Source organism: Cyprinodon variegatus, unplaced genomic scaffold (assembly GCF_000732505.1).
Source record: "Cyprinodon variegatus isolate N-32 unplaced genomic scaffold, C_variegatus-1.0 Scaffold1571, whole genome shotgun sequence".
In the NCBI taxonomy this organism is placed as follows: domain Eukaryota; kingdom Metazoa; phylum Chordata; class Actinopteri; order Cyprinodontiformes; family Cyprinodontidae; genus Cyprinodon; species Cyprinodon variegatus.
In genome coordinates, this window is record NW_015152024.1 from 82,566 (window position 1) to 98,299 (window position 15,734).

General features: G+C 39.8%; 1 protein-coding gene across 1 annotated transcript in view; it reads left to right on the forward strand.

The window, feature by feature from the left end:
* The first annotated feature begins 6,742 nt into the window (after nucleotides 1-6,742).
* The window catches only part of LOC107103948 (tetraspanin-4-like), a 17,956-nt gene continuing 8,964 nt past the window's right edge, over nucleotides 6,743-15,734 (forward strand). The window contains exons 1-6 of the mRNA XM_015403816.1: nucleotides 6,743-7,075; nucleotides 12,346-12,415; nucleotides 12,596-12,787; nucleotides 12,911-12,985; nucleotides 15,289-15,384; nucleotides 15,535-15,648. Coding sequence (XP_015259302.1) covers nucleotides 12,347-12,415; nucleotides 12,596-12,787; nucleotides 12,911-12,985; nucleotides 15,289-15,384; nucleotides 15,535-15,648 — 546 coding nt within the window. The 5' untranslated portion in view covers nucleotides 6,743-7,075; nucleotide 12,346. The remainder of the gene's footprint in view (nucleotides 7,076-12,345; nucleotides 12,416-12,595; nucleotides 12,788-12,910; nucleotides 12,986-15,288; nucleotides 15,385-15,534; nucleotides 15,649-15,734) is intronic.

Consider the following 15,734-nt stretch of genomic DNA (forward strand, 5'->3'; position numbering starts at 1 on the left):
AATTTCAGATATCTAAATATTATTAATGCTTATAAAAACTGCACTTTTTATAGGCGTATCAATTAGAACATAAATTAATATATATATTAATATATATATATATATATATATATATATGTGTGTGTGTATGTATATATCATCTATGTATATATCAATATATCAATTAGAACACTGTGTGGTTCATTCCTCCCCTTGTTACATTGGAGTAATTTGGAAATTTTGTCACTCCAGCTTCTCAAATTTAGTACATCTTTCTACTATTTTAGTACATCGGCTAACAATAGCAAGTTAGCTTCATCCACAATTCCTCTGGTCTGAATGAAAAGTAAGGTAAATATCCCTTTAAAATGACTCAATTAATTTGGCATTACTTATAAAGCATATATTCATGACACACATCATCTAGAACCAAATCATGCAGACAGGATGGTTCAAAGTCTAGGATGGTTGAAAGTTCTATCAAATTAAGCCCTGCAATTTTGCATACAATCAATGCCTGCTAAATTAACTCCTCCTGGTTGAGCGCTACAGAAGTAGACATTAACTTACTTTGAGTCGTGGGCCATGAAGCAAAGCAATCACATCTCCAACACAAGGCTGGCAATTACTCCTCCAACGCACAATCAAGATAAAGGAACAGCAGTACAAGCTGTCCAGATACGTAGGGTGAAATGGACACCATTTATTTCCCTCACTGGGACCTACGAAGAAGGTCTCATCTTCATACTGTAGGATCATTTACAAACATAAGAAATGTGCTACACTCAAGCTGAAACTTAAGCTCTAAACAGATCAATAAAAATAAAGACAAACAGAAATACAGAAAGTCACAGAGCATTTACAGTATAACTGTCTGGTTTCAGACATTAATTAGCTATTTAAAAGGTTTTGTCATTTATTAATTTATTGGGATTTTAGTAAAATTATTTTTTAATGTAATGGAGGAATTTTTTTGTTGTTACAAGCTTGTTTTATAAACTCACGGCTCAGTTGTACTTTTTATAGATTATTTCACAAAAATGTCAAACTTAAAAAGTATGTTTGAATTTAAAATATTCTCCACAAAACAACAAATTGTCATCAACAAATATTTCCCATTAGCCTGAAATTGTGAGACATTTAAAATGGAGAGAGAGGGGTTTTTACATTGTATTCTGCCACATTAACATTGTGATAAAGTTTAATTTGGCAGTAGAGACTTTATAAAGCAGCTACTCACACAGAGTGCATGTAGGGCAGCAGTGTAAACAAAGCCAGCAGTGTCTCAGGTTACTGTTTCATCACTGTTTCTCTTAAGGATGAAGTCAGATTGCTGGCATTCCCCTTCCATGTCTGCATGTGTTTGTGGGAAGCTGGTAACATTGCAAGTAGCCTCAGTCATGATCTATTTATTGCCCCTTTGGTACCATTAAAAAACCTGGCTTCTCATTACTGAAACAAACAGGGAACCAGACTAAATTTGATCGGAAAAGAACTACAGCTTTCTAATTCTAATCAGCCCTTATGACAGTGAGTAAAGTGAACCACTTTCTAACCGTCAAAATTTTACAAAACGGATCTGGTTAGGAATCATTTTTAAGCTGAAGCTCTATGAAAATTAAAAGTTGAGCTGAAGGATGTTTATTTTCAGGATCTATGTCTAGAATTAGAAGAGAAATAAAAAAGTTCAACTGCACTCCTTGATTAGGCCAAACACAACTGACTCCAGTCTTATAAGAAATCAGATATACTTATCCAGCCTTCAGAAACAAGTGGGCAGTGATCCAAAGGATGGCAAAGACAGAAATAGAAGTGACAGTCATGATGGCCTCCATTTCCAAATTGTAAGGCTCTCATTACATTAACCTGTTTAGTCTAGCTTGAAACCAAGGCTGCCCTCGTTCAGCCAGAGTCTGTGCATTAAGAAAATGATTGTAGGGGACACAGGGTCTACAGGGACGTGGAAAAGCTTTCTGCCCTCTAACACATTTGTTTTGTTTTTTTCCTTTTGGTTCAACCTAAAGTTTTTACCCCATTAAGCTGATATTAGACACAGAACACATGAAAAACAACGGAATATTAAAGTAGAGATTTATAAATTGACAGGTTTTTATAAATTCCTGTAACCTTTTCGGCTCTGTGTAAATAAAGAAACACCCCCGCCACCTAAAATAGTTAAGGAGATTGTTGTTTGTGAAACTGTCTACACCCGCTGTCAAATCCAGGAGGGAGGGAACAAGGTAAAAGCCAGAGAAAAGGCAATGGCCAAAGCAGGCATTCTAGCATAATAACAAATAAAACTTTGATCACATTTTCCAGAACAGAACATGATTTCTAATTAAAGTCTCATAGAGCCATCATGTTAATGATGACTTTATGTGGTTTAAGATCTTGGAATATCATTTCTTAAAATTGCATGAGATTTATACTAAAAATGTACATGTGCCCCAAAACCCCAAAATGGGGTATGCAAAATATATTTCCAATTTATCAAACCATCCAGACATCCAAAGACAGGCTACTTCTCTATATAGATCACGCCTGTGTCTAATGAGCTAATGAAAGGGCATAGGGGTCCTGTGGTTCGGTCTCTTAAACAGTGACATGCAGGGGAGCTTGGGCGGTAATTGTAGAAAAAACATGCTAAAGTGCTCATTTGGAAACCCAAACATATGCTAAAATGCCCCCTTGGGAACCAAATCACATGCTAAAGCACCCTCTACAATGGTATAGTCAGTCCGTTTAAATTCCTGTAATCTTGGCTCCAAGGTGGAGTAAAGTTTAAAGTTCGGCAGTTACCCTGGTACCAGGTCTTGTCTATGTTCCTCTCTACCACTGAGCCTGCCTGTCTCCCTCTGAGCGTGTCTGGCTACTGACTCATGGATCCCAGAACTGTATGGTAGCATAGCCCGGGCTGCTTATCACAACTCCAGTTCGTGGCGCACGGATGATGTCATACACACTCCGTTTGTTTTAAAAAATATAAATATTAAAAAATATACCAGTGGATGTCTGGGTGACAGTGATTGGCCTACATGTTATGAATGCTGGCGTACCATAAATGATAAATAATGAACAGTTTAGTTTGTCCCCTCAACTCGTTGCCCATACGAAGACGTTACTTGGACATAACCTAACGGAATATCTTCAGAACGGCTCCAAATGACACTAAACTAATGTGGGTGAGTAGAACATGATGGAATAACGTAAAATCAAGGGCCCAATAAAAAAAAAAAAAAAAAACGGTGTTCCCCTGTAGGACAGCTTTTTTTTCTATGATTTGAAAATATCAGTTTAATACCAAAAATTCAAGTTCTGTAATCTCATTTGAATGGGAAAATTCAATGTTCAACTCCCCCCGGCCCATAAGTGGTGCACACCCACTCGTATGACATAATCTTTGCCAGCCAATTGCAAAGTCAGCTCTTTACTCTCTATCCAAATTGCAAACGTTGTGTTGTCCACTAGGTCATTACTCTGAATTTTTAGATCAGTTTTGAGACTTCCTATCTGATTATGTGTTTGATACTGACAGGGTCATCATAGTGGGGGATTTTAACATCCATGATGACATTGAAGGTGATAGCTTAAATCCAGCCTTTAATGCTATCTTAAATGCTATTGGCTTTGTTCAAAATGTGCATAGTCCCACACATTCTCATCTTCATACTTTCAACACATGGCATTTTTTCACAACCCTGACTTCTCTGACTACTTTTTAATGACCTTTAGGATTACTTTAACAGAGTCTTCCTCCCCTAATAGAAGGGTTCAATTTAGCGGTGTCATGGTTCAGAAAGTAGGACCCAGACACACAGTGGAATACTTGAAAAAGCTTTTATTAAATACAGGCAGATCTGCAGTGGCTAGCGTGTCTAGGGCAGAAACCTCTACAGGAGAGAAACACAGGTTAGTGAGGATGATTATAAAAGCATGAGTCACTAACCTGATTTAACATTTCAGTGCATAGGCAGAGAACAAGGTAGGATCCGGCCGGTTGGCTGCCAACACGATACAGCGGGCGCCGCCCACAGTGTCCCAGATGCTGTGGTTGAAAGGAGAACCAGCAGGAGGCCAAAGCCAGGTCAGGCAAAAAGATCAGAACAGGAAGGGTCACATGTCCAGGAGTCTGAAGGCAGTTCCAGAACTGTGGACCCAGAATTTCAGGCAGACAGACTGACGACTTTACAAAAGAGTGTCTTGACAAAATTTTGAATATGCGACTCAGCAGCTAGGATGGAAAAAGAGCAGAATCTCTGTAGAGGGGAAAACTTTAGTTAGTGACCACATAAATCTGACGGAAGACAATTACGTGCGTGTGCGTCACTAATCTGGCTTTTAAGTTACGTCCGTACCTAGAAGAAGGAGAGGAATCCAGCCAGATGATTTTCCACAGTATGTGGCAGATGCTGCTTAGAGAGTTCCACGAGTCAAAGCCAAGAAGACTGCTGAGCTGTCTGACCAACAGATGCAAGCAGACAAGGGAAGGCAGGAGTTTCTAGAAGGTGAAGCCAAAGCTTGTGTCAATTAGGTAAACAGGAGTCCAGGCCACAAGATCCAAAGATATACTGTAAGGAAATCCTAGTCGAGGATAGGAGAGAGATCCTCGGGCTTACGGGTTCAAAAGAGGCTGAAAGGGTCGAAAGCAGGCAGAAACCAGCATAAGTCCAAAGACAGGTCAGGCAAACAGTTCAGAATGGAAAAGATCAGGATGTCGTCAATGTAGACAAAAACAAAGACGTTTAGAAAGTCCCTCAGGACATCATTAACGAGGGCCTGAAAAACTGCAGGGGCATTAGAACGACCAAAAGGCATAACCAGATATTCAAAATGACCAATGTGAGTCTTGAAAGCAGTTTTCCACTCATCCCCCTACCGAATACGGACCAGGTGGTAGGCATTTCGGAGATCAAGTTTAAAAATGGTGGCTTGGCTTACGGGTTCAAAAGAGGCTGAAAGGGTTGAAAGCAGGCAGAAACCAGCAGAAGTCCAAAGACAGGTCAGGCAAACAGTTCAGAATGGGAACAAGCAGGCTCAGAGGTCCAAAGGGAAGAACAAGACAGGATCAGGCAATCAGAACAACACACAGGGGGCGCTAGAGAACTCTCACCAAAGGCTGGAAAAATCTGCCACTGACTAATGGGGGCAATCAGCTTAAATAGAGGCAAAAGCAGGTGGATAAGATGAACAGTAATGGGAAACTGGGCGGAGATGGGCAGGTGAATGGAATGAACCATTAAGCTAGTCATTAGTGCTAAGATCATGACAGACAAATGAAAACTAAGCACTTTCTATTCAGATTGTGTTGTATCTTAATGTTATTTTTATTTCAGCAGATAACAATGTTTTTTTCTTTCCTAGTTTTCATAATTGCTCCAGAGAACTCTGGAGCAGGTTTTCATCTTGCTTAGTTGACTAGTCTTACAGTTCCTGTTGCAGAAATATGTCCACACAGCATGATGCTGCCACCAATGTGCTTTACTTTGGGAATGGTGTTGCCCTGGTGAGGTGCGGTGCATAATTTCCTCCAAATATAATGCCAGGCGTATACACCAAAGAGTATGATCTTTGCCTGATCCGATCCGAGAACTTTTCTTTTTCTGTTCCTCGGAGTCTGAAAGTCCTTCAGAAGTGATAATTCAATAGATTCCAGATGGGGCATTATTATCCTTTTATTGCAGAGTGACTTTCATCTGGTCAGTTTACCATGCAGGCCTGATTTGTGGATTGCTACAGAGACAGTGGTCCCCCTGGAAAGTTCATTTAAATATTTCTCTTCCAGATTATTTCCAGGAAAGAGATAATTTGGAACCAACACTTTAGATAACACTTTTTCATGCATATTTATTAAATGACCAGGAAACACAATGGCATATATAATTTATCTTACTCAGACCAGAGAAATGGCTCAGTTTACAATGGTGTCACTGAGCTTACTTCGTCTGGTAGTCTGCCCCAAATAAGAGTTAAAAGAAGCTTTTTATAGATCTGCACAGTCAAACCATGCCACGTGATTACATCGTTACATCACACACAATGTTTGTGAATCAGAAGACATCACTGGCTCCAGCAATATCGAGATAACAGTGTTCTAGATCAAAGACAATCCAAAGCCTTCTCTGTTAAGAATGATTCCCTCTGTCTGTATGCTCCCATTTCATTTGTCAAATCTTATGCTAATTAGATAAACTGCTCATGAAAACATTAGTCTTCCCCATTTTAGTGGGACAGACTTACACCTTCTGAACATCAAACTGGTAACATTGGTGATGAGTTTCTTCTTCTCATTGGCTGATATATTTAAATGATTTAAGGACCTTCAACAGAACTATAATTAAAGTGCCTTGAGATGACATGTGTTGTGAATTGGCGCTATATAAATAAACTGAATTGAAATTGTGATTTTAAAAAAAGTTCAGGCAAAAGTAAAGTTTTACAATTTTGTTGTTGAAAACCTAAGATTGTAAAACAAAGCCACTATACAATGAGAATGATCTGCAGAAATGGGACCAGGTCCACTGTTTGGTCGGGAAGTGGGCCAGTCTTCGAGTTCCGTTGAGTCAGAATGTTCTTGAACTTCTGCACTGTGTTGGGTTGTATCACTGAAATGGAGGAAACAGGAAACTTAACTCAGATTAGTTCAACAAAGAGGTGAAAAATTGGATTTATAAGTCATGCTAAGAACTTTTGCTGCAGGAGGAATCAGCAGGGTCAAAAAACTGAAGGGGGAGGGATCCTGAACGGGAAGGGCAACAGAGCACACGCATCTGGAAAACATTGAGGAGAGAGAGAGAGTAAAGGAAAGAGGCAGGGAAAGACAAAGGCAGAAAACTGTGAGAGGAAAGGCTTTTAAATTTCATCAAAGCCGTTACGACTGAAATTATGTTTAAGTTCCAATTCTGTAGAAAAACAGGTTAACTTATAAAACCAGACAGGCTTAGTTTATCCAGAAGGCAGAAAAGGAGAAGCAGGAAAAGCTGACTGAGGCGTCTGGCCGGTTCAGAGAGAGACTCTGGGACTTTTGTCAAGCTAACAAAGGGAGTTTGGCTTTAAGAAGAGAGTGAAGAGAAACAAAAGAAGTAAAAGTCAACTTCAGGTAAAGTGGAATTCCAGATTTTACTTCAGAGATGAAGACAAACATGAACAGAAACTCCTTTTTCGTTAATCAGCTGGTTCCAAACAGTCCATTTTGAATGATGCCTTATAATTTCATCACATGCTAAATTACAACTGCTTCCTTTTAGTTTCCTGTATTTGTGAACCTGATTCCTGATCGACTCAAACGTTGAATGTTCTGTGGGCAGCCCTGCCCCACAGACTCTCACCTGGTGGTCCAGTGGAGGTGGCTGTGGGGTCATTGCACACATACTTCATCACACTGATAAGTGGGGGGTGTTAAGCCTGCAGCAAATCTCTGAGCTCATTGCAGTGTCTCTTAAACCAGATGGTAATGTCCATATATCATCTTCACTGGTCTACCATGTTCGTCACATTTTAAATCGCATGACTAATTTCCTTTACAGGGTCATAGGTTGCATGTTTCTTATTTTTTCTGTTCCCATGATAATAACAATGATTGTAGAAGTATTTGCACCTTTTGAAGTGTTATAACCACATATTTCTGTGCATTTTATTAATATTTGTACATGAAAGATCCACAGAAACTTGTAATTGTGAAGGCGAATTAAATTGATATATTGATTTGCAGCTGTTGCTTATGCCAATGAATGATTGTGATCCAAACAGGAGTTCTTTTAACCTCTGTTTTGTTTTTCCATCTTTCCACAACCATCTGATTTACAAAGAACTTGACTAAAACTGATCTCAGCCGATTGTTCCACCTAAGCTATGATTTTCTACAGCTCCTCTAGAGTCATCATGGTCCTCTTGGCTGCCCCCCTTAATAATTCTCACCTTTTCCAGCCTCTCTCTCTAGTTGGAGGTCCATCTCTTGGTAGGTCTGCAGGAGGTCTGTCCACTTTCCGTGTTCCCATGATGGGTTGAACAAAGTTCTAGGAGATACTCAGAGCTTCTGAGGCTGTTTTAGAACCTTCTTTAAACTGAACCAGAACCTTTACCCTGACCCTAACTTTACCCTGACTTTGCTGCTGGGTTTCCCATTATTTATGAAAGCTGGTTGTTCTCTGAAAGACATTTAAAAGAAACAGAACAGCTGTGGTTATAGTGAGACTAGATTTAACACAGACCCTGCCCCAAAGCAGAATAAACAGGGATCTACAGACTACGTTACATACATGGCTTATGTCTACCAATCAAGTGAAAGCAGAAAGCTGTTGGAGAATATTACATTTATGTGGAGTAACAAATAATAAAGGACAAAAAAGGATTTACAATTACAGACTTCTTAAATAAAGTGATGAATTATGAAAAATCAGGTCAGGTTTACCAATACCTTAAGATGTACCAAGGCCCTTTCGCTGTATTTATAAGAAAAATAAATGATTAAAACAGTTTTTTTTTTTTTGGTTTTCATTTGTATTATGATGGTTTAGTTGTACTTAAACCAACTCTCCTTTTATTTTGTGCAGGGAAAGCGCCATGATTCATTGGTACTTTTTTATCGAAGCCATTTTGGATTTTCCTGTCTATGACCCACATTTAGAGTAAAGAATAATTTCATTGGCCACACTACATTTACAGCACGTTACTCAGGCTTCCCAACCCCTGCAAGCAAATAACTCTTTAATGAAGGATTCTGCTTTGCGGGAGAAATAATCTGCGTTCCAGAGAAGATGCTGTAAGTCATAGAAGACATGGGAAATGCCTTTGGCAGTATAATTAGGCCTACTGAGCTGGGGAGGGAGCTTCCTTCCTGTCAGCAGTTAGACTTCCTGTGTAGGGTGGCTAGAAGGACAATTCAGATTAGACTTCCAGTGTAAACCTGCTCATGAGCACAAACACATCTCCACATATTCAGTTCTTCTTTTTATTCTTTGTTCAAAGGCCATGGAGATGTTGAATGGGATTGGGAAAATCATTTCTTACCTAAAACATGCAGTCAGATTATGATATAATCAAAAAGGAAAACAGATTTTTTTTTTGTTTTATTCAAACACAAGACATCTCCGAATTTGAAATAAGTTTAGATATAATAGATACTCTTATAACGGGATAGTTTGGTGCCTACCTTAAACAGTCTGTATAAACTGTATTGTTACCCAGAATGTTTGCAGTCTTTGCAGATCAGGCTTGGTTTTGACCTCCTGCCTAAAGGTGTGTTGGTCCCCCTTTTGCTGCCAAAACATAGGTTTTCTGTGGCATCTGGACAACAATGATTGCTGCATGTTCTCCAAGTCCTGGACAAAACGAAGAGGTCCTGTTTAGGGTTTATATGCCTTTTAAACTCAAACCATTTCTAAAAAAAATTTTTTGTTTTCTAGAAGTGCCCCTCTTGACCTAAAAAATAGTCTGTTGTACAGGAAAAAAGTCAAGTGTGACAAAATAATTTTCTTGAATTATGAACAATGGGAAAACAATCTAGAAATAGGTAAACATTTCTTAAATAACGTGTATTTACCCTTAATGAGAAAGTTTGTCAATCTAATGAGTATTTTTACTCTTAAGATAAGATAGTTAGATAGTATGCTCTTGAAATAAGACAATGCAATTGTGTTTTCTTATTTTAAGTGTAAATTGTCTTGTTCCATTGGCAAAATGTCTGTTTTACCTCCTCAATCCAAGTAAAAATGGACTTATTTTAAGAAAAAATGACTGATCTAGATTTTGATTTTTCCCACTGAAGGAGAACAAGAATAATCCATTTTTGGAGCAATGACTCTATTACAGTCACTTTGAGACATCCGTTCCCCCAGCCAGCTCTAAGCAGTAATAGCTCTATGGATGGCTCTATTTTTTTTTTAGGAGTTAGGGTGTGAAGCAAAGATCAACGGACTTGGACTTAAACCCGTTCAGTCTTTCAAGGAAGAAGGTCTCTGTACTTGCACCAAAAAAAAAAAAAGAAATGTACTCCTCTTCCACTTATCTGTAACTCGGTCATACAGTAGAAGTATCTCCAGCAGAGACTTCCCTCTCCAGCTTTTCTTGGATTTGGTCTGGGACGGTTTGGTTCGTCCCAAAGCCAGCCAAGAGGCATAGCCCCCCAGCATGTCACAGGCTGATCCCTGGACCTCCTTCTGGGGTGAGTTTCCCTCCTATGGGAAGAGAACAGATGCCCAAATCACCTCCGCTGACCCCTTTCAATGTGGAGAAGCAGCAACTCGACTCCAAGCACCTCCCAGTGGCTGAGTTCCTCACCCTATTTCCAATGGAATGCCTGGCCACCCTGCAGCGGAAGATTATTCTAGCTGCCTGTATCCAGGTTCTCATTCTTTGTATTATGGTCCAGATGTTATGGCTGTAGGTGATGGTAGGAACTGAGACCAACCAATGCATCAGCGTCTGTGCTTTCTGGCTCAGCTCTCCTACATCAGAACTGTGAAATGCATCCATAACAGCAGCAGCTGCACCGATTGTCTGGTTCCAGAAGCAGACCTGGCTGTACTTAGAACCAGTAACAGGAAATTAACTCCATTAGAATAAATCCATTTTCAATACTTCAATTACTTCACCCTGAGTAATCAGACGATTTCACTGTCAAACCCAGCTTTAGTTTAGAATATTTTGATCCAGATGAACCTTCTCAAAATAAGACCCCCCTCTTTCACAGAAAAGGTAGATTGCTGATCCGTAGCTGTGACTAAGTCTATAAGTACTCTTTTTTTTTCTTATAGACTTTTTTAATCTTAAAACCGACTTGGATCTTACCTGTTTGGCTGTCTTTATCTCTGTACTATTTATTTAACATGGAAAGTACTTCTGCCTTATGTACTGAGCTGAGGTTTCTGCTGGAGGTGTGCTTCTGTTAAAAAGCTTTCCCCTTCACTCTTGCTACGTGGTGCACTTAGTAGGAGATTGCTGTAAAGTCAGTGGAGAAATGCAAATAGCTGCAAATAAGTGTCAACTGCTGCTCTAAGAGGAGAGGATGTTTTCAGACAATGACCTGATTCAATCTGCTAGAAAACCCCTAATACAGCCTGTAATGCATTATGTTTTCTGCCACCTTTCTATCAGAACACACATTAACCACTTTAGTAGTTATAGCTACAGCAGGTTGTGTGTTAAATTCAGCCACATTGGCCAGTCTTGACTGGTAAATAATTACTTGTGCATCTCCTCCACCTGCTGTCTGATAAATCCCACCCATTAACAGGTTCAGGGATAAGGAGAGAATTAGTTAATCACCTGACCTGTCAATGGTCATATTTATGTCTGATTGGTTTCTGTTATATAAACGTTTGAGCTTAAGAGGCTCCAATGCTTTATTTTGTAATTAATTACTTCATCTGTCACACTGAGCCTGGTTCTGCTGGAGGTTTCTTCCTGTTCAAAGGGAGTTTTTCCTCTCCACTGTCGCTGCAAGCATGATTGGTGTGATGGATTGCCTTCTAGTCAATAAGTCGATGCAATCAACTGGTTTTCCTTAGATAGAAAACTTTGAACCAATCTGACTGGATGATCTGGTGAACTGGAAAGTGTCTTGAGATGACCTGTTGGGAACTGGTGCTAGAGAAATAATCTGAATTGAATCTTAGGAGAGGTTTCCAGACATGTGAAGATTTTTCTTTTTCTTAACTTCATTCCAAAGGATTTTCAGACCCTCAAATTTAGCCTAATGACGGATTGAAAGGACAATAATTACTGTAGTTACATTGATTCTGGCTATTTTATAGGTGTTCAAAAATAACCATAGTGAGGAAATAAACATCCCCTTTATAGGGCAAGCTACTGTTTTTGATCACTTGCGTCCCCCTAACAAATGGAGCCCCCACCCCCCTTCCCTCAGTGAGGTCTAGAAGGACAATATCTATATCCAGTCAGCCATTCAGCAAAGATGCTGTACTATTTATTTTGGCATGTGACCAATTAGCCCTTGAATGATATATTACCCACTAAGTTGAAAAAATATTACAAGACAAGAAAAAAGGTAAAAAGCCAATTATGGAAGTTAATAAGTTAATAAATATATATATTTATAAAGTTAATAAGCTAGGTTAAAAAAGTAAAAAATGTGATTGCCTGTTTCAGCATTAAATCTCTAAGGTTACAAAATAAAAAATAAAAAATTCTTCCACGCTCTGCTTTTCATGAATTTCTTACAGAAGCCCTTTTGTTATTTTCTCAACATTTTAGGACAAGTGGCCATTTCTTATTATTACATTGACCTTTCACTGAGTACCTGATAAAAGGTTAAAATTAGCCCTAAAAGGGCACTAAAATGGGTCCTGAAAAGGACAAAGTGCAGTGAAAAACTCTTTAAATAAAAATTTTTTCTCTGATTTCTTGCAGGATGTCTGCGTCTCAGAGGTGCTTTTGCTGCGTTAAATACTTGATGTTTGTCTTCAATCTTGTCTTCTGGGTTAGTATTTTTACCAGTCACAAACTGCTGGTTTTATTTTATGTTCAAACTTTCTTGCTAAAGCATTGATGTTATAATAATATAATAATATTGATGATATCCTGTAGCTAAAATCATTCGGTCGGTCAGATTTCCTTTCAGCGGTTTTAATCGTGTTCTGATGTTACATTTCCTTTAAAGCTGGGAGGATGTGGCTTGTTCGGCGTCGGGGTCTGGCTGTCCTTCACACAGGCAGAGTTTTACTATCTTTCGTCGTCCTTTCCTTCGCTCTCAGCCGCCAATCTGCTGCTGGTTGCCGGTGGCATCACTATGGTGACAGGATTTCTGGGTTGCCTTGGAGCTCTGAAGGAGCAGCGCTGTCTTTTGTGCACCGTAAGAGCAATATGTGATATGCTTTCAAAGAACATTTAAAAAGAACTAAATATGGATTTGTTATTAAATTCCAACCTTTGAATGTTGCATGTCATTATTCAGCTGCTCTTTTCTGTTTTGCAGTTCTTTGTAATCCTGTTGATTCTGGTCCTGACAGAGGTCACCATGGTGCTGGTTTTATACTATCTACACGACCAGGTGAGATCTCAGCCTTCCATTCAGTCTCTAATCTGCATTAACAAAGAGGAAGAGAAAAAAAATACAATATATTTTGTGGATATAGAGCCACATAAAAACACCTAAAAGGTTGGGCTTGGTGCATCGTACCTACTTGGTTTAACCTGTTTTACCCTCCATGTAGGAATAAAGTCCAGTAATCCAAAAAAGTAAAAAAAAAAAAACACTGGACTTTGTTTCCAAGTTTGAAGACCTTTTGCTTCCCATCCACGAAGCTTTTTCCATTCAAATGTCAGAAATAGTGTTGAGTTGCTTTATACAGCAGCTCAACAATGTCTTGTTTTTGTTTAGAAAACATCCAAACTGAAACGGACAAACTGCAACACCCCTTTGGAATGGCGGTCGTTTGGCTTCTTTGTTAGCCTGCAATGCCCCATACCTGTCTTGGTCTCTGGACTGGGGGTCTATAAAGGGAATTGTCGGCCTGGCTGAATAGGCGAGGTTTTCTGTACCCTTGAGAAGGGGTTAATGTTGCGGTCGGTCTCCAAAAGGGGGTTGGTTCCAACAGCAATTGAACAAAGTTGTATTAAATCCACTTACCTCAGATTTAGCATTCTCATCCACCAATGTTAGGATTAGGGTTGACCCTCAGGGGAAAGGATACACCAAAGGTATTAATTTAGGGTTAGGTATTATGTCCATAGACCTTAGGTGTAGGTTTCCTCCAAAACATCTGGTGTCATCTTATTATCTGCTTGACGGAGACTTATTGGCAAAAATATAGAAGTGAATTAAAACAGAAATTGTGTTTTAACAGAGTGGATACTGAGACTGATGGGGCTTGGGGGAACTGGACACTCAAGTTAATGTAAAGCTGTGGGTCCTCAGTGAAGCAATTAAATAAAATCCAATGATCTAATGGGGAGGATGTAAAGAATGGACAGAGTTGGACCAAGGTCTGATCCTTTGGGAGCCCAACAGTGGACTGTCTGTGTTCACGACCTGCCTACCCCAATCACTCAGAAATATGGTAGCCAAAGCAGTGACTGTGTCGTTAGCATAGTGACAAGGGATCTTTGAAATAGTAGGAATCTTTGAAAGAGCCAAGAAAAGGCTTAGGTGGTAAGTCACCTATCCAGCAAACTGGAAGCCTGGGTTCGTATCCCAGGGGAAATTAGCTGCCATTCTGGATCCTTAGGCAAGACCCTTCATGCTAATGCCTGCTGTGGGGAGTGGTGGTCTAGTGGTTAGGGGACTGTGCTTGGAGTCCTAAGGTTCTGACATCAAGCCCCATTCCCAAAGACTGCCACTCTGGGTCCCTGAGCAAGACCCTTAACCCCCACACTGCTTCCTGGGTGCCCCACAAAGGCAACCCACTACTCCCCAAGGGGATGGGTTAAATACAGAGAGTTCATTTGGTTGCTCTGTACTTGTGACACTGTTATGACAATAAAATGCTGGGGGGGAAAATGTGTCTGAGGGACTCTGTAGGTAACGGTCCCCACATTCTTCAATATGGAGTCTTCACTGACTTGAGGGAGAGTTGCTCAGGGTGTATTCAAAGCGTTGTTTTTTAATGAGCACATGATGTCTCGCTACACTGCTTGGCTGGAAAGTACTTCCTGACAGGAACAACTATTCATATCTAACTGGTTAGAAACTTGAAGCCTGTTGTTCTCTTCATCCCTGACCAAAATATCTCTGACATTGTTCCGCTGAGCTTGTTCTCCAGGTTCTTCCTATATGCCTTCTTTCATCCTTTTATCTTGATTTTAAATTGCTTCTCTTTTTCTGCATTTATAATTCCTACTTTTCTTTCCTCAAGGTTTTTTTTTTTCTTGTTTAGCAGTTCCTTCAGATCACCAGTAATCACGGGTTTCTTATTGGGCATCTCACAGTTCTAGTGGGTAGGGTTTTATTGACACAATCAATAGTCAGTCATTGCATTGATGTCCTCTACAGTGCATCCCAGTCTGCAGCCTCAACACATCTACTTCAGGTTCTGTGACCATCTTCTCACAGTGCAGGCCGCCCCTGATAAAGAGCCTTTTACTCTGAGCAGAGAAAATAAAGGAATATGATCCGGTTCCCCTAGAGGAGGTCTTATTGCAGAGATGTAGAGTCCTTGACATTTGCAAGTCCAATGTTCTGTTACAGCAGCTGTTAAACAATTGGAATGTTGGCAGTTTGGATAGTGAGGCTTATTCAAAACCACCAATTATTGCCAAAAATGCATTGAGCTGTTGTTTCTGTAGCCTAGAAAAAACAAATAAATATAATTATTATTTGAAGCAGTAATTGTTCATCTCTTTGTCTTTTTTTAGGTGGAGTTATATGCCAAGTCTAATCTAAAGGATGGGATGAAGAAATATGCCTCAGATCCTGAACTGCAAAATTCATGGGACAATGTGCAGAAAACAGTATGCATGAAAACTGGGTTGAATCCCTCTGAATACTTCTGTTTCTTAGTATATCACTGACACCAAGCAGCTGCAGTTACAACCAGCCTGCTGCTACTGAACTGCTTTTGCAGATTGTCTTTATTCTCCTCTCTTTGCTTCTGTGTGCAGTTTAAATGCTGTGGGGTGAACAACAGAACAGACTGGTATGACGTGCTAAACAACGACCTGCCCTCATCCTGCTACCTTGGCTTAACGAAAGAGCCAGGGAAAGAATGGAATAAGGTTGGTTTGTCACTCAGTCCTGTGGGGAACATTTGGAGCACCAGGCTGGTGGGAGGGAAGCGGAGCGGTTCAGTTTTTTAAAGAAA